The 19,070-nt window shown below is 43.3% G+C and overlaps 1 protein-coding gene across 8 annotated transcripts in view; it reads right to left on the bottom strand.

Moving 5' to 3' along the window:
• Nucleotides 1-4,028: 4,028 nt before the first annotated feature.
• PPP1R42 (protein phosphatase 1 regulatory subunit 42) overlaps nt 4,029-19,070 on the bottom strand; it is a 53,889-nt gene continuing 38,847 nt past the window's right edge. For 3 of the 8 annotated variants that reach the window (XM_045006362.1, XM_045006364.1, XM_045006365.1), the window contains exons 9-10: nt 14,904-15,030; nt 10,767-12,224 (exon numbers count right to left, since the gene is read on the bottom strand). In XM_045006362.1, the coding sequence (XP_044862297.1) occupies nt 12,090-12,224; nt 14,904-15,030 (262 nt within the window). In that variant the 3' untranslated portion in view covers nt 10,767-12,089. Of the gene's footprint in view, nt 4,392-9,689; nt 9,743-10,764; nt 12,225-14,903; nt 15,031-19,070 lie in introns of those variants that run through there. The other 5 variants (XM_045006370.1, XM_045006368.1, XM_045006366.1 and 2 more) reach the window with 4 other exon arrangements.

Raw genomic sequence — 19,070 nt, 5'->3', positions numbered from 1 at the left:
AAATTTTAAAAGCTGTTCACTAATTCACTAATTCATGGGTGTCTTTCTAAATGATATGCTCTAGCTCAATCACAAGTTGCTTGGCGAGCTGCAGGAATCCCTGGGTGAAATTCTATGGCCTGTGTTGTGCAAGAGGTCAGACTAGATAATCATAATGGTTCTTTCTGGCCTTAAAAATCGATGACATCTGTAACGAGTGCCTCCATTTATAGGTGCTGGCTGAGTGCCCACAATTCAAGTTGTCTTTAATGAGAGCTGCAGGTGAGCAGTACCTCTGAAAAAAATCAAATCCTAGCCAGGTCATATTGGATGCCCAAATGCAAAAAACACTCAAACCCTTAAAACTGTCACTTTTTTTGAGGAAGGGAGGGCAGGGTGAGTACAAGGGTGAAAAAGACTTCCTCCAAATAACATCCTGCTACCGAGGTCAGGGCATGACTTGCTAACATGTTGAGCTGAGTCAGTAATCCAGCTGTTGTCAATTAGGCCCACTCCCCAACAGTATTGATTTTTTTCTTTGGGATGCTCTTTATACAAGAAGCAACTTTCTTCTTTTATAGTTTTGTCTTCCTTGACCTGAGTATCATGGTGAAAGACAGTTAAAAATAGAAGTGTCATACTCCAGTAAATGTTGGCTTCAGTGACCCAAAACTAATAGCATTTACAAATGTGTGATTTCAGACATATACATATACCTTCAGATGTTCATATCATCCTCACATATTACCCATTGATTTTAACAGGAGCACTAGCAGGTTCATAATGGGAACACCACTCTGCATTAATGCCTTACTTCTGGGTCTATTCTCCCCTCAATGTAGGCATTTAACTCCATTCTTAAATGATATAGAAATAAGCTAAGTTGGTTGTTCAGAAACATGTAATTTCTTTTGATGAAAGGCAAATGGCAAGAGATAAAACAAACCACATACATCTGTTCAATCTGTGGTCAGATACTGAACTCCTTACTTAGTCAGAACTTCCATTTGATTTCAGTGAGAATTTTGCTTGAGTAAGGGGGCAAGATGTGGTCTTAATGTGATTTAATGGCTAGAGCAGGAGACTGAATCAGAAACCTGTTTTATTCCAGTGGCCATTACTACCTGTGCCTCAGTTTCCCCAACCTTGATTTTTTTTTTTTAGATTCTTGGATGAAAGGTGCTTTAATTTATTTATTCAGACTAATAAGAGGCACCTAACTAGAAGCTCTAGGTGCTTGTACAGATAAAGTACCCAAACTAAAATTAGTATATAATGATGATTACCATACTAATCCTAACAATATAAATTAACCAATAGGATGGATCAGAAATCTAATAGTGCCGCCCTTTCCAGCTACTCCATTCCTCTCACCAAAAGTACCCCCCAAATAGTTAGGCCTTGGCATACGTCCTGAGCATCAACAACTTAGGGCTCTGTCAAAACCCAAGAGGAAGCAATTATTAGAGTTGAAGACCTCTCAGCAAAACCCTACTAGCTCCCTTCCCTTTTGAAAGACAGGGCTGTTAGCATGAGCACCTCTACTGATGATAACTGCACAAGTATCATACATGGAGACAGCAGACTTTCGAGCAGCCAGATTCCAGACCATTTAGGACTTTATCAGACAAAAGCAACTCTCTAAATTGCATCGTACAGAGCACTGGTGTTATTACATGCTCTTGATGTGAAGCTCTGCTTTCTCATAAACAGCCACATTCTTACAGGTTCGAATGGTCTTAAAATTTGGGCTGAGTTTAAAAAAATTAATCATAATTAATTGCACAGTTAAACAATAGTAGGATACCATTTAAATATTTTTGGATGTTTTCTACACTTTCAAATATATTGATTTCAATTATAACACAGAATACAAAGTGTACAGTGCTCACTTTATATTTATTTTTATTACAAATATTTGTGCTGTAAACACAAAAGAAATAGTATTTTTCAATTCACCTCATACAAGTACTGTAAGGCATTTTTATCATTAAAGTTGAACTTACAAATGTAGAATTATATACAAAAAAATCTGCATTCAAAAATGAAACAATATAACACTTTAGAGCCTACTAATCCATTCAGTCCGACTTCTTGTTCAGCCAGTCACTCAGACAAACAAGTTTGTTTATATTTTCAGGAAATAATGCTGCCTGCTTCTTGTTTACTATGTCACTGGAAAGTGAGAACAGACATTTGCATGGCACTGTTGTAGCTGGCATTGCAAGATATTTACATGCCAGATGCACTAAAGATTCATATGTCCCTTCATCTGCAACCACCATTCCAGAGGACATGCTTCCATGCTGATGACGGGTTCTGCTTGATAACAATCCAAAAGAGTGCAGACCGACGCCTGTTCTCACTTTCAGGTGACATATAAATAAGAAGTGAGCAGCATTATCTCCCGTAAATATAAACAAACTTGTCTGTCTTAGCGACTGGCTGAATAAGAAGTAGGACTGAGTGGACTTGTAGGCTCTAAAGTTTTACATTGTTTAGTTTTTTAGTGCAGTTATGTAAAAAAAAAAGAACTACATTTGTAAGTCGCACTTTCTCGATAAAGAGATTGCATTACAGTACTTCTATGAGGTGAACTGAAAAAAACTATTTCTTTTGTTTGTCATTTTCAGTGCAAATATTTGTATAAAATAATAATATAAAGTGAGCACTATACACTTTGTATTCTGTGTTGTAATTGAAATCAATATATTTGAAAATGTAGATCAACATCCAAAAATATTTAATACATTTCTATTGGTATTCTATTGTTTAACAGTGTGATTAAAACTGCTATTAATCATGATTAATTTTTTAAAATCACAATTAATTTTTTTGAGTTAATCGTGTGATTTAACTGCGATTAATCAACAGCCTTACTTAAAATGTATTAATGTAGTGCATACTGTAGCTGTCTAATCTTGAGATGACAAAGGCACTAATACCTGAAGAGAGGTCAGCATCCAAAAGAGAAGGTAATGCACTCCTTTGTGAGCATGGGTGAAAAAAATCAGTCTTGGCCTCAGCTGTAACTTGGGTGTCCTAGAGATGCTAATATTTAACAGAACCCTTATACTGCAAACCTGAGTAACAAACTTGCTCAATCAGAGGGCTGATATAATCTCTGCCATTTCTTCTGATTGCTTCCCTAGTGAGTAAATAACTCAACTACACGAGTCAGGTCAGACCAAATGAAATGTAGACCTAAATGTCAATGGCATATCAAAGTCACAATAGCCCATAGCTCTTCACTCACACTCTCAGGGTAAGTCTACACTGCAATCGGACAACCATAGCTGGCCTGTGTCAGCCGATTTGGGCTCCTGGGGCTCGAGCTAAGAGTCTGTTTCATGGCAATGTAAACTTTTGGGCTTGGGCTGGAGCCCAAGCTCTAGGATGCATCTCCAGCTTGAGCCCAAATGTCTCACCACCATTAAATAGCCCCTTAACCCCTGCCCCATGAGCCTGAGTCAGCTGACACAGAACCATGGGTTTTTAATTGCAGTGTAGACATACCCTTAGTGGCCTCACATTGAGCAAGAGGGGTGATAAGAGGAAATCCTGCAGTACTTCACACGAGAGGGAGCCCTAAGGCAAGATGAGCAATTGCCCAGCTCTGACTCTTTTTTTTTCCTTAGAAGAGGGAGCCCCTCAGAGCAGTCTTAACTAGGTTGTTTAGGACCACAATCATTTACACAAAATTTTAGGATCAGTTCTCAGAGACTGCTGATAGATCTAAGAAAAATCAGCATGGACACTTGGTCTTCATTTATTGCCAGGAGGTCAATCGATGCAACTACTGCAGTTTCTGTACCATGCCCAGGCTTGAAAGCAGATTGACTGGAATCGCCATAATTGAGTTGCCTCACCACAAACATCTTAGCAAATATTTCCCAAAAATATAAGTTCAAAACAGACTGATAATTGTCAAGATTATCCATGTAAATTTGTATTAAAAACCCCCATTAATTTCAGATTTTAATGGAAGCAAAATCTGTATAATTGGTAGTTATAGCATTCCTCTCATATAAATGAAACTATCACCAAACTGAAACTATCACTTTATTTCAGAAGATGTTACCATAAAATAAGCATAAATTAATGCATCCACACATATTATGCAAAATAGTGGTCACACTGTTCTATGTGAGCAAAAAAGGAAAATCTTCTTGTACAAAATATTCTTTAGTGTTTTTTGAATTAAAATGTTGGGCTCTTGCTTGGATCATTTCATCACTGGCTCTGATATACTCTAATTATGATGTTGCAATAAATTCTGTTGAGAATTAAGTGAACAGAAAGATGTAGTTGTCTCTGCAGTCTCTGGTTACAGGGGTATCTAACTGAGGAGATGAGGTTCCAATAGATCTTTTATTGGCAGTGAACTTTGAGAGTCTTTCAAGGTCAGGTGACTGTTACCAAAATAAAAAACACACTGTTAAGCACAGTCACATTTTTTCTAAGCCAAATGTGTTGGTCACAATCACGTTTAACATTTACCATTCATTGTCCCTGAATGTATGCCATGCACATACACCCACACACAGACACACAGCATGTGCTGATGTGCACTTATATATCAATCCCCTACAAAATATATCTTTAACTCTGAGTTAAGCTTGCTAAACCAGTGGTCTCCAAAGTGGGGTGCACGCACCCCAGGGGGTGAGCAAGAGGATCCTTCGGGGTGCGTGGCAGGAGGAGCACCGCCGGAACAGTGCCACTTTCCCCGCCCCCCCTCCCTCGGCAGTTCGGCTGAGAGTCCGAGTGGCTTTTTTGGGGGGGCGGGGTGCGTGATCAAAAAAGTTTCGAGACCACTGTGCTAAACTGCAGAACTCACCAAGGCAAAACAAAAAAGCAAGGAAATAAACATCATTCAAAACCTTTTCTGAAACTCATTTGATCAGTTCCCCTTCTGAATCACAGACTACCTCCCTTCTAATACTGATAGCTCACATATATGTACCATCATCTTGAACAACCAATAAGCAACCCTGAACTCTGACTACATTTATTGGTTATTTTATCATGTGTTACAGGATTGGTGTAGCTTTCATAATTGTATTATACAAAGTTCTGTGCATAGTTTTGTATCCCTGTATCTAAGTGAGATTATACTATCAGATTAAAAATAGCTGCAAGATCTGTTTTTTAGTAATGTTTAGGAAAACTCATGTCAATGAATTTTGTTAGTGATTGATCTAAATTTGGTACTAAGTTTTATGTACAGATTGCAGAACTGAATTTTGTACATGTACATGCATGCTGGTGTATTGTAGGGATGGTCAAAGCAGCATTATGGAGAGTTCAAGTGTTGATGCCTCAGTGAAGACAAGTAACTTGCCTAGTGCTGTTCCCTGGTCGCCCTTCAAGAATCAATGCCTTGGCACAGAGCTGCTCAGCTACCCATGGCACTGGTACCTCAACTCCTGGGTGAACCAGGGCACCAGCACTGAAGAGCTGTCTCAGTGCAGACACTTATCTCCCTTGCTAATGCAGCCTGCTGCATCAGAAAGTTGAAGCAGCAATGTCACCAAAGATCAGAGCTTGAAGGACAACACATGGTGTGCTCAGAAGCTGACAGTATTTTAAACTTACTTTTATAAAAAACATTTTAATGCATCTGAACTCAGAGCGCTTTACAGCTATACAATTCTTACTCATTGTTAAAATAAATTTATATTACATTCTAGAAACAAGCCCTGGGGTTCATTGAAATATGCACTCAGCTGGATCAAATTCCCCCCCCACACACACACACTTGCAAAATATTTGGTAATGGACATGTCCAATCACATACACTAGAAACATTTTAGAGAAAAGCTGTTACTTATCATACAGTAACTATGGTTCTTCAAGATGTTTTGTCCATGTGGATCCTATTTTAGATATCCATGCACAAGATCAGAATCTCTGAATAGCAGTGTCTGTTGAGACACACCTGCATCCTCCACGTCCTCACCTCCCCACAACCAATGGGATAAACGGTAGAGCACCCGCAGCGAGAGCTAAGTTCCCTCACTAATTCAGAATCTCAGTTTAAGGAAAACTCAAAAAAAGCAGGGATGGAAGGCAGTGCGTGGGATCCACAGTGATAAAACATTTAGCAGAAGGACTGTTATTGTCAGGCAAGTATCATTTTTTTGAGTATTTGTACATGTGGCTCCCACTCATAGCCCTGGTCTACACTATGAGTTTAGGTCGAATTTAGCAGCATTAGATCGATTTAACCCTGCACCCATCCACACGACAAAGCCATTATAGTCAACTTAAAGGGCTCTTAAAATTGATTTCTGTACTCCTCCCCAATGAGGAGATTAGGGCTGGACGCAATTGGACGTTATTGGCCTCCGGGAGCTATCCCAGAGTGCTCCATTGTGACTGCTCTGGACAGCACTTTCAATTCAGACGCACTAGCCAGATACACAGCAAAAGCCTCGGGAACTTTTGAATTTCATTTCCTGTTTGGCCAGCGTGGCAAGCTGATCAGCACAGGTGCCCATGCAGTCCCAGAATCGCAAAAGAGCTCCAGCATGGACAGAACAGAAGGTACTGGATCTGATCACTGTTTGAGGAGATTAATCCGTGCTATCAGAACTCTGTTCCAAAAGATGAAATGCCAAAATATTTGGAAAAAATCTCCAAGGGCATGATGGACAGAGGCTACAACAGGGACCCACAGCAGTGCCGCATGAAAATTAAGGAGCTTAGGCAAGCCTACCAAAAAACCAAAGAGGCAAATGGCTGCTTCGGGTCAGAGCCCCAGGCATGCTGCTTCTATGATAAGCTGCATGCAATTCTAGGGGAGGGGACCCTACCACTGCCCCACACCTAGCCCCACACTCTCCCACACACACTGCTCCAAGCTTTTCCCCACCCACACCCAGCCTCTTGATCTCTCCGCCCCACATCCAGCCCCAAGTTCTTATCCAGGGAGGCAATCAAGCTGAAAAGCACCATCCCCACCAGGGGCTAGGCGGTTCTGGGAGCATCAAACCCCATCATCCTTCCACATCTCTGCTTCCCCAGGAACCACCAAAAGCCCAGATCCAAACCTCACATCTTCCTGGGGACTGAGGATTCCTGGTGCCCCCCTACTGTGCTTCTCCATGGGGTCTGCAAGTGCCCAGTGTCCTGGGTGCCAGAAGGACTTCAAAGGTTGGGGGGAAACCAGGCATATGGAATTGCAACACCATTCAAATTTGGAGGGGCAGCTGGACCAAATTTCCAGCTCTGGTGAGGGGTCAAGGGGGGCCTGCACCCCCCCCCCAATTGTGCCCCTGCCTTTGAAGAAGCTAGAGAGGGGGCTTCTAGTCTGGTGCTGGCTCAAGAGGCTTGGGTCTGTAAGCAAAGAAACAATTTCCTTTTGGTTTCGGTTACTCCTGCATTTGGAGAAACAGGGTTTTATATATTCCTTGCTCTAATGGGGTCAACATCCACCTCTCATGAGCATCCCCTTTTCTCTGGCCGATATACCTGCAATCACAGTCTTTTCAGGATGGCACCTGCCTGTCATGGGCAGTCCACTTTGGTTGATTGGGTGTGAGCCTGCTTTTGGTTTTAGTTCTTATATTGGTGTGGTACCCGCCTCTTGCAAGCACCGCCTCGGCTGATGGTTCTCTTAGCAGGTCTTCAGCAACTCAGCCCTCTGGCGGAGTTGCATGCACTGTCCTCAGTTCTGGGGTATACAGTCCAAGTTCTTATCTCGGCTCTGGTATAGGACCATACCTCTTAGACTTCTACCCAGAGGCACTGCCTTCTTCAACCATCCCGTCAGGGCCCATCTCAATACCCTCAGTTGGTGTCCTTGTCAGCAGTCCTCTCTGAGCTCAGTCAGCAACCAGACGAGCAGGTCCCATCTCAGTACCCTCCTCAGGTCTGGCCAGGTTCTGTGCTGAGTTCCCTGGGCTCAGCCAGCCTGTACTGACCTTTTCGTGGTCCTGCTGCTATTCTATCCGGCCAGCCAGGCACCTGGTCTTTGGCAGTCTTCCCTGAGCTCGGTTCTGTCTGGTGAGCTCTCCGCAGTGAGCTGTCCATGGTCCTGCTGGTGTTCATCTAAGCACCCAGTTTTCCCTCATCGAGCTCCACACAGCAACTGAATTTCTCTGCTCTGCTGCTTGCCTTATATAGGGTCCTTCTGGCCCCTGATTGGCTACTCCATCAGCCCCTCTGCTGGGCCGCTCCTCTGCAGCCATTCTAGGCTGTCTGGAGGACTTCTCTCTTCTCTGTTCTGGGGCAGGGTGTTATAGGGCAACAAGGCCTCCAGCAGGGAGCATCTGGACCTAGTCTACCCTGCCACAGTTGCAAATAAACAAGACTGCATCCAAGAAAATACCAGACTCCATCGTCAATTTCTACTCCCAAGGGGAACATCCACAGGGACCCAAACTTTGACTAGCTGCTCAGGTCAAAAGGGGCAATGGTATACAGCCAAGAAGTGTCTGTGCTTTGTTGCATATATTCTTCCTGAAAGGGCTCAATGTCTAAAATAAAAGTCTTTTCTTGATTTCACATGTAAAGTCTAGAATCTCAAACTTTTTTGTAAAGTAAAGATGAACAGGTCACTGTTCATAGTCATGAACAATTCAGTTCCCTCAATAAACACTTAAGTACAGTATTAGTTTTTATGGTCCATTTACTAGTTTAGCTGAGGGTGGTTGGTAAGAGCAATACAGAGAATTAGGCATCCTATCAGCATCACATTTTACCCTCCTGTGAGTGTGCTGGATTCTGGGGACCCTGCTGCTCTGAGGAGGTCAGAATCTCCCTCTGTGTGTGTGTGCTTGAAACTGGGTCCCCTGCCCTGCTAGAGGAGTCTGAGTCCCTCTCCCTTCCCCCCATATGAGTTGGGGGGCCATCTGAGCCCTCTACTTTTTCTGAAGGGGGCTTGGATCTGGGGAATCTGAGCCCTTCTGCCTGCTCTCCCATTTGAAAACCAGGAAATACAAAGTTAAGGTACATGTCACCCCATGTGGTGTGGGGGAAATGAAGTTGGGGGAGGGGAATTGAGTGGACCAGGGGCATGGCTATGGAGGCCTGGCCAAAGCATGGATGAGGGGACCTGATGGGGGGGCCTAGTGGAGGCACTGGACCTGGTTGGGCATACTGCTTGTGCTACGTAACCAAGGGAATGCGCAACCTGCAGTAAGTAGCTGCCTGTGGTATATTATGCAGCAGCAGAGGCCACCAGATAGCCAGGAACAACTTTTTACATGCTAATGGCTTTTAAAGTGCTACTGACTTAATGAGATGGGAAAGGAAGGGATTAGTTGGAAATGTTGGTGGGGGAATATATATTGCAGGGGATGGTGGGGGAGAGGAGGAGAGACATACACCAGTCTTCTCTCAATTGATTAAAGTTACTGTAACCAACATGGAATAAAACTGCCAAGATTTTGGACCACAGACCTGCCCTGTCAGCAATTCACCCTCCAAACATTTCAAAGCATGACCACTATCACCATTCCAATCTGACAAAGTATGCAGGAGAGGGGAAGACCACTTAAGAATCACATAACATCTTTTACCTTTAGCTAGCCATAGTAGCACCTCAACTGCAAACCTAAGTGATAACTACAACTGCTTAAATGAACTCTACTCCTACCAAAAATATTTCTCATTCTGTTAAAAAAAAACAACAAAAAACAAAACAAAACAAACTAGGAAACCTACAGACAAAACCTCCTTATTTAATGAAGAATTAAGGTTACCTGGTGATATCTTGTGCCCTTCCAGAACATCAAATTCAGCAAAACTCAAATCTCTGAAAACCAGGAGATAAAGAGGTAAGGTACATGCCAATGCAACTTTAGCTCTATCCTCTGAGTGATGCCCCAATACAGCAATAACACACATACTCGTCCTCTGCCTTTGCAGATAGTGCAGAACATTCAAGGAATAGCAAATGGGACAGTGTCTTAGCACCTTCTCTTTCCTAAGGCAAAACTTGTGCTTAGGTGAACAGTACAGAACAGGAGCCCTGCACTCAAACACTCAGCCTACAGAAAACCACCACACTTGATAAATTTCACAATCCTTTTACCAACCCCTTCACCTTTCACTCAGGATTCCACTTAACAGTTTACTTTCACTTAGCCATCATTAAACCTACAGATCACTCTTACAGCCCACCCAGCTGCTGACAATCCCTCTGCCCTGTGGACTGCTACTGACACATCCTAAGAACTCCTGACTGAAATGAGGCATATTGTATCTGTCACAGTACACATGCATCTCTCTCCTCCGGGGGTGGCAGGAAGACATGGGATTGAGAGAAGGGCTCAGACCCACCCCTCCTGAGAGGGGCAGGACTGCTCATATTTCCTTATATCACAATCACAGCTTTGCCAAGCTGCTCCAACTATTTCTTCCACCATTCAATACAACTGCACCTAACACAATGAATCCAGCTGGAGTGCATGTAGATAATTCCCAGTGGCTACCGCCAGCTCCAGGGGGCCTGAGTTAAGGTAGCTTTGCTGTGTACCTCAACGGTGTATTTCCTGGTTTTCAGAGGTTTGAGTCTTGCTGAACTCAACGTTCTGGAAAGGTATGAGATACCACCAGACATTGTAAATTTACATTAACCAAGTTTTCTTTCAGTTAATTCTATTCGTTAACATTAAATGAAAGTGTGACTGCAAAGATCATGCTTTGGATGCATAATTAATATAACCTCATTATCAATTAAAATGTTCTAGGATATGCATTGTGTGTATTGTACTATATGAGCCATCTGGAGATAATAAACTGAAAACATGTTTAAACATGTTATATAATTGTATGTGATCATACATATGTTTAGTTTATTTCATACTGGGGATTACAAAGAACCACAATACACAGAACAGACAATACAATTCAAAGGCATTTGCAGGTATGCAATTGAGTCTGACAAGGAGCATGTGACTAATAGCTGAGGGGATGTGGAAGTAAAACTGATCACCCCAAATACTTCCAACTCTTGGACTAGTCATCCAGGAAATGGCTGGTTGCTAGGAGAGCTGATTTTGCTTAGGTGCAAGGGCAGACACTAGGGTTTTCACCACTCATTTCCTGATACATCACTTAAAGATATTGCCATTATTCCTAGTTATATAAACACATATTACATAGGCAAAACAGGGCTTTCTGCACACCTTCTGAATAGCAAACCTATAAAATATTGATTCTACTAGCAAGAAAATGTGGGCTGAAACTGATATTTACAGTTTAATTTTACAACATCAGAATTTCAACAACTTCTCTACTCAGGGAAAATTAATAGTGCTGTATCCCATTGGGAGGTAATAGGAATCTTTAAAATACTTAAATGATTTATTTTCTTTTAATTACATCCCCCAATACACACATTTCTTTAGGCATACTTAAAACTAACATTTTAACCAATGCAAAATTGCTATTATTTTTACATTAACAAAAAAGATAGATTATTCATTTAATGTTCATTGCTCTTTCAGTGACATATTTAAGTAATCAAGCAATAATTAGCTTTTTCATTGTTCAAGCTATGCACAATCCTCAGTGGATCTTATATGTAGTTTTAAAAAGATATTTAATATGTATTTTTAAGATATGAAGGGTCAAACATGACCTAGAATGTATGAAAAGAGAGGCAACATCTGTCAGAATAATTTACAGTGACAAACACATAAAATAGCATTAATGTTCATTGATTGAGTTTGATCTGATACTGAATTTCAATTAAACAATAAATATATTTGTTCAGTATGCTCACTTTCTGCATGGGGATGACTTGCCCGTGACCCAAGCCCATGGGTCTAATAATGGAATACATGTGGACTTCTGATTATATCATTCCTCAGCATAGTTCTGAGAAGGTAAATTCTTCTGGTTTATCTTTTTCTTGTTTATATTCTTTTATTAAAATATTTTATTTTAAAATGTGGACAAATCCTCATCTTATTCACATGACTCATTGGCTTCAGTTGAAGGTGAGTAAGGTGATCAGGATTTGCCTCAAGTCAGTGATTAAGTATTAAATTCAATCTGCCTATGCATAGCACCCAAAATGGAACGGTCTATGTATTTGCAAGGTTAGTAGCAATCTTGGCACAAAACTATTGTTTCGATGAGATACTGCAATTTTCTTAAAAGAGCGAGAGGGCAGATACATGAGTGAGGTGTTGCAATAGGAGAATCTGTGGTTGCTTACTTGGAAATTTTCCCTTCTTCAAAGGGACAGGCACACAGATCCTCAGTGTGGGGTTGTCATCTGTCTGTAGCTGTAGGGGGCAGAATCAAAGCTGATTGGATGGCTGATGAGGGACGAGCTCCCAAATTCCGGAAACCCTCTCAGTTTTGAGATGCTTCCAAAACTAGCCCTTCTGGGCTGTGAGACAAAAAATGAATCTCTTGTCCTGCATCAGGACCTTGCAAAATAATACTCAACATCAGAAGATGATGAACAAGAAACATTTTACTGCTGAGAATTTTAAGCATAAGTTAAACAGATCTCACTTTTTCAGAGAGGGGTACGTCTGTGGACCTATGCCTTTGAAGAAAGGAACATTTTCAGGTAAGCAACCACAAATTCTGCCATTCTCTTTCAGGCGTAGGTCCACAGGATTCTCAGTGTGGGATTTTCTCAGCAGTGACAAAATTCTAAGGGAGGGCATAGGTGCTGGAGCACCCATGGGGAAAAAATGGTGGGTGCGTGGCACATACCGGGATCCTCCACATCAGCTCTCACCCCCCCCAGTGCCTCCTGCTCACCGGCGGGCCCCACAGATCAGCGCCTCCTCCTCCCTCCCCACACCTCCCACCTACCACAAACAGCTGTTTTGTGGCATTCAGGGAGGCTGGCAGAGGGAGGAGCGGGGATGTGGCACGCTCAGAGGAGGAGGCGGAACTGGTCTGGAAGAAATGGGGAGGGAATGGAGCAGGGGTGGGAAGAGGTGGGGCGGGGGTGGGGTGGGAAGAGACAGGGTGGGCCTTGAGAGTAGAGGTGGAGTTGGGGGCAGGGACTGGGGCAGAGCTGGGGGTCGAGCATCCTCTGGTAGTTTGAAAAGTTGGTGCCTGTGAGGGAGGGTACAAAATAATGTCACAGAGAAAAAGGATTCCCTTACTCTAAGGCAGGGGTCGGCAACCTTTCAGCAGTGGTGTGCTGAGTCTTCATGTATACACTCTAATTTAAGGTTTTGCGTGCCGGTAATACATTTTAACGTTTTTTAGAAGGTCTCTCTATAAGTCTATAATACATAACCAAACTACTGTTATATGTAAAGTAAACAAGGTTTTCAAAATGTTTCAGAAGCTTTATTTAAAATTAAATTAAAATGCAGATCTTATTAGTTTAGTGTGATCCTTGCCCTTGCTTTTCCTTGCTGAGTTTTCCAGTGTCTGGTGGCAGGTATTTAGATACTTTAAGCTGCACACAGGCTTCTGAGTTATAAGTTGATAACCGGCTGGCAGGAGGTCAGCGGCTGGAACCCCAGATTGGCAGCTGAGGTGAGTGAAGCTGGTGGCTGGTAGGGTTAAGCAGGTCCGGAAGCCTGGACCCTGTCTGGCAGGGGGCCTGCGTTGGAAGCAAGGTGAGTGGGGCTGTGGCGGGGACCCTGACTGGTAAGGGGCCATCAGCCGGAACCCCAGAGCGGCAGCAGGCTGAGCGGGTCAGCCCACCCAGCTCTGGGGTTTCAGGGGTGGGCTGAGTGTCTCCGCCAGCCCCACTCTGAGGTTTCAGCCGCCAGCTCCTGCCAGCCGGGGTCTCATCCCACTGCCAGCCTGGGGTTCCTTTCCCCAGGCCAGCAGCGGATGCTGAGTGGGACCGGCGGCGGGATCCTGGCTGGCAAGGGGCCAGCAGTGGGAACCCCAGAGCGGCGGTGGGCTGAGCAGCTAAGCCTGCCCTGCGTGCCATCAAAAATTGGCTCGCATGCCACCTTTGGCACGCGTGCCGTAGGTTGCCGACCCCTGTTCTAAGGAATCACTACAGCATGCAGGACCTGTCTACCAAAAGCTGCACTGGCTGAAGGCTGAGTATCTATCTTGTAAAACTTGGTAAGTGTATCTATGCCCAAGTTGCAGCTTTACAGATTTCATTGCTTTCTCAGTCCATGAGACCGCCATCACTCATACTGAGTGAAATCTGGTGCCCCACTAGAATAAAGATGGGACCCATTCTTCAAACCGCTTGATCTCTGTGAAAGATGCAGCAGGATGGATCAACTGACAGAGTTCCCAGTTCTGACACTCTTCTTGCCAAAGTGATAGTGATCAAAAAGGTCATTTTTGATAGTCAAATACTGTATGTCCCTTTGGTGGAAAATGGAAGATTTTCTGGATATATTCAAAATTGCAGACAGTGCAAAACCACATACTTTTAAGGTATTAGTCTGCAACCTGATAACAAAACCATCTTGTAAAAACTCTAGAATACAAAACACTTTGGCTACATAATGCTAAATATTTCTCTGTCTACGCCAAACTTAGAATTTAGACCAGATCCTTGAGTAAGCTTTGTTGTTGATTTTCTCCTATATGCTAATAGCATTTCAATGAGCCCAGCAGAATAATCCTTTCATTCTAGAAACTTTCTTTCAAATACCAGGTTTCTAGATTTAACTTGATTAAATCTTTGTGAAGAACTGGACCACTGGATAATAAATCTGGCCCTGGATTGAAGAACAATGATGGCTCCACTGACATGTTCACAAGCAGTGGTGTAGTCTTAAACTGCAGCATCTCCCTGCCAGTCTCACCTTCTAACCCTGCCCCCTGCTGCTTTCTAACCCTACCCCTACACTGCAGAGGGAAGGGCACAGTGGTATAGTGGAGCTGGATTGTCCTTCCGGTGCATTCTGGCTCTACTACACGACTGTAGAAGGGTTGGGAAACTAAGGCCTCCAGGGACAATAGGAGGTCACAAAGATAATTTCTGCTTCTTCCTTTCTGATTTTCTCTATTACCTGATGATGATGGTGTGATGCTCTGTAGTTTGGCGCAGGGGCAGGAGAGTTGTTGTCAGTGATTAAGAAAACTGTCCCAGTTGTTAGCTGGCAGAGTTTTGCAGATGAACAAGGGACAGAATCCTTCCTAGGGAGCACAGAGAAATGTGTCTTAGGAGGGAGCCCAGAGGAGGAAACTGGGGAAGGAATAGTGGGGGTACAGGAATGTCTCCTCACTAGTCACTTGGGAGAGGATGCCCAGGACAGAATGGCTGAGTCAGCATTGGTGCATCCAGGGACTCAGCCTGTGACCCAGGTTTTGAGAAGGAACTGTGTAACTGACCTCCTGGAGGGGAGCAGTCACACAGCTGACTTCTCAGGGACAGAGAAAGGGATGGTGGAGGGTACCCCAATCCAGCTCCCAGTTTGTCAGAATGACATTTCTGATAAATTTTTGGAACGTAACTGTGTCTCTTTAAATCAAGATGCAGCTCCAATGCCTGTGATAACAGAGGAGTTGGGACCAGGAAATTGGCAGGTGGTAGTTTGCCAGAATACAGATGACCCAACTGACAGACAGGGGGGTGTTTTCCCCCAGGCTGGTGAGAGACTGGGAGTAATTATGGAAAAGCTGCTGGCAAAAGGTGCATCTGATCAAAGGATAAATACACCTAGCCCAGAGAGCACAAATCACAGCCCTCTAGGGGGCAGGGAAGGACTCAGTGTTGGGAGAGGGAAACACAGGGTAATCCCAAAAGGGAAGCTGGATTTTCTGCCTATGTACAGCCCTGGGGTTGGGAGACTGCTCCCCAAAGGGGCCAGCCAATGTGCAGGATCCCCCTGGATCCTTATCTTGCCAGACCCTGAGATACCAAAATTCCAGAAACATGATTACATTTAAGAGCCCATGCAGAGGGGAACACTGGAGGGAAAGAAAAGCCAGTGACTGGTTACAGGAGAGAGTCAAAGGACACCATGGGTAACGAACAAACTAAGTAACTAACTTTGGGTAACTAACTAACTTTGGGTAACGAACAAACTAACAAACTAACTTTCATTTGACCAAATCTGACTTCTTGTGCTTTGACTTATAATCACTTAAAATCTATCTTTTGTCATTAATAAATGTGTTTGGTTTGAAGCATGTCAGAGACTCCCCTTGGGACAACAAGCCTGGTATATGTCAATTTCTTTGTTAAACTGACCAACTCACATAAGCTTGCAGCGTCCAGCGGGCATAACTGGACCCTGCAAGATGGAGGTTCCTAGGGTTGTGTCTGGGACTGGAGTTATTGGCTAGTGTAATTCGGTTGCACAATCCAAGCAGCGGGTGGCCAAAAGTGCTCACTCACGTAGCTGAGAGCAGCTTACATGCTAGAGTCTGTGAGTGAACAGCCCAGGAGTGGGGGTTCTCACAGCAGAGCAGAGCAAGGCTGGCTCCCAGAGTTGAGGATTGGAGTGACCTAGCAGATCACCGGTCCAGATAACACCAGGGGAACGTCACAGATGGGTACTGGAGGAAAGCATAAAGTAAGTCCATTTGGCCACTTAAGTGACAGAGCATCTATGCCTAAGGCTCCTGGCTTCCTTTGGTTTGCAAAGTATTGGTGACCCTTCTGGTTTGCCTTGAATGCAAAATGATCCAGGATTGGAACTTCAAAATTTTTGATGATCAACTGGAAGCATTTCTTGTGAAGACTCCATTTCATCTGATCGATTTTCCTTCTGCTGAGCCAGTCAGCCTTCACACTGCTGGTGTCATTGATACACAAGACCCTGACAGACCATAGATAGGCCTCCACCCACTGCATCAATGATGCTGCTTCCTTTTGTAGATCCCTGAACACATACTTCTGATAGCTTAAATATGCCATCATAGATGTACTGCCCGTAATTACCAGAATATAACCATTCTGCAATGCTGAGGTCAGTTGTTTAAGAGCATAGAAAATTTATGCTTTTCTTTTGTTCTGAGGACCATGTCTCTGGATCCACAACTTCTTGGAAAATGCTTCCTATCCTTCCAAACTGGCATCTGTTGTTATGACAGACCTCTCTGGCTCCACCATGGTCATCCCTTCAGGGAATCTCTCTAGACTCATCCACCAATCCAGGAATTTCAACACAAATGATGGAACATTCACTTTTCAGGATGGAAATATCAGAAAATGGCAGGGAAGGAACAGAAGGAAACTGGAGAGTCCTCATATGTTTTCTTACCCAAGGCACTCTCCCTATGCAGGACATGATCATTCCTAGAACACCTATTGGGGTGTCTATCAACATCACTGGGCACCTCCTCAGGAGAGTAATTGCTGATCTCATCTTAGCCCATCTTTTGGCTGGCAGATATATTGTGTGGGCCTATGTGTCTATCAACACTTCAAGATGAAATAGGTGCTGAGGTGGTTGAAGATGACGCTTTCCAAAATTTACTATAAATCCCTGATGTTGCAATGTTTAGTTGCTTGAGTGGACCGCTCCTTTGATAAGGCTCTCACTAGAAAGTCATCCAGGAAAGAACAGACTTGTAATCCTTTCTGTCTGAGAAAATCCATCAGAACAACAAGGACTTTTGTAAATACTCAAGGTGCGGATGACAGTCCAAAAGGCAGCACTTTGTACTGAAAATGATTGGTCTCATGACTGAATTGCAGAAATTTCCTGCGCACCTGGTGAACTGGTACACAAAGATAGGTCTCCTTCAAATTGATTGACGTAAGGTAATCCACCAGGCAGATTGTTGCCACCATGGACTTCAAAATCTCTATCCTGAATCTGCCCCCTGCCCACATGAACTTGTTCAGGTATTTTAAGCCCAGCACCACGCTATCCTCCTTGGAACTCTTGGGTACCAGAAACAAGACTGAGCAGTAGCCAGAGAACATCTCTGTCTCACGATCTCTCTCTATCATGCCTATTTGAAAAATCTGATCTATGGCCTTTAGCATTTTTTCAAATCTTTTGGGGATTTGAGGGTATTCAAGAAGGGCAAAAACGATGATTTGGTATCTTTGAAAATTCTATGATGCATATCCAGGACCCGTCTGTCTAATATGGAGAGAGGCCATTTGTTTTTTAATTTTAATAGTCTCCCACTAGGTCAGAAGTTTACTGCCCATAGTCAGGCACTGTTTCTAGTATTGGAATTTGCATTGTGGGAAGACTGGTCTCTCCCCTTTTCAGGCTTAGACTTTTTCCAGTTGCTTTTGCTGTAATCTTGCAGTCCAAACTGTGAGGAGCAGACACAAAAAGCTGGCAGGATCTGAGGTAAAGGCACTTTTCATGCCAAATCCAAGAGCTGCTCCCTAGCGCAGGAAGGAAATTCTTTCTGAGAGGGAGATTCCCTTCTTTATTCCTCTGTGCAAAATTCCGGGCTTCCCCTGGGGCTATGGAAAGGAGACAAAATTGCCCAGTGAGGGAAGGGAGGCAGAGGGATGATGAAATCTGCACTGCGGGAGGACGAGTGCCCAGAATGGTTTCACTAGCCACTCCTTGGTCTGTGGCAGATTCAGCCGGTCCTGCTTATGGCTTTCCCACGCTGGGCTGTTGCCCTTTGATGTAACCACTTGTGGCAGCCAAAAGGTTATCTTCATTTTTCTGTCATCCTTCAAGACATTTGCAGCCCAGCTGTCAGACTCCCAAGGGCTGGCCCTAGATCAAAGGGCACCTCGGGCAAGGAGCATCTTCTGCGCTTCCCTCCCTCCATTTATTAAACCTTTGAATATCTCATTTTAAATGTATTTGTAGCCAATTTCACGACTTTGATGCATGATTTACATGCATGATTTATCTTTGTCATATAAGACAATAAATTTGCATGCTAGGATCTGTAAATCTGTATTTATTCATACCATATATAAGCAAATTAAAAATTTGTTTCCTCTAAGCTTATAAAAACTTTTTAATTTTAAGAATAACTGAAATGTATTAATATCAAGAAACTGAACTGTGTATCCACATTGGATGGACCAGTATTAAATAGTGTTACAGTAGGTGACAGCCTTAGAATGTTAACCCTAGTCCTTTAGTTCAAAAAGTCACTTTTCTCACCTTTGTCCTCACAGCATCAGAGAGATCCAAGGCTTTCCAAAGGCATTTTCAAATGATAAAATAGCAAGCGATGTCAGTCTCTCGTCGGCCATCATCGATTAAAGATATGTTTTAATGAGCCTGAGCTTAAAAAAC

Source organism: Mauremys mutica, chromosome 2 (genome assembly GCF_020497125.1).
Source record: "Mauremys mutica isolate MM-2020 ecotype Southern chromosome 2, ASM2049712v1, whole genome shotgun sequence".
Lineage (NCBI taxonomy): Eukaryota > Metazoa > Chordata > Testudines > Geoemydidae > Mauremys > Mauremys mutica.
This window is presented reverse-complemented; position numbering and strand designations above follow the sequence as displayed.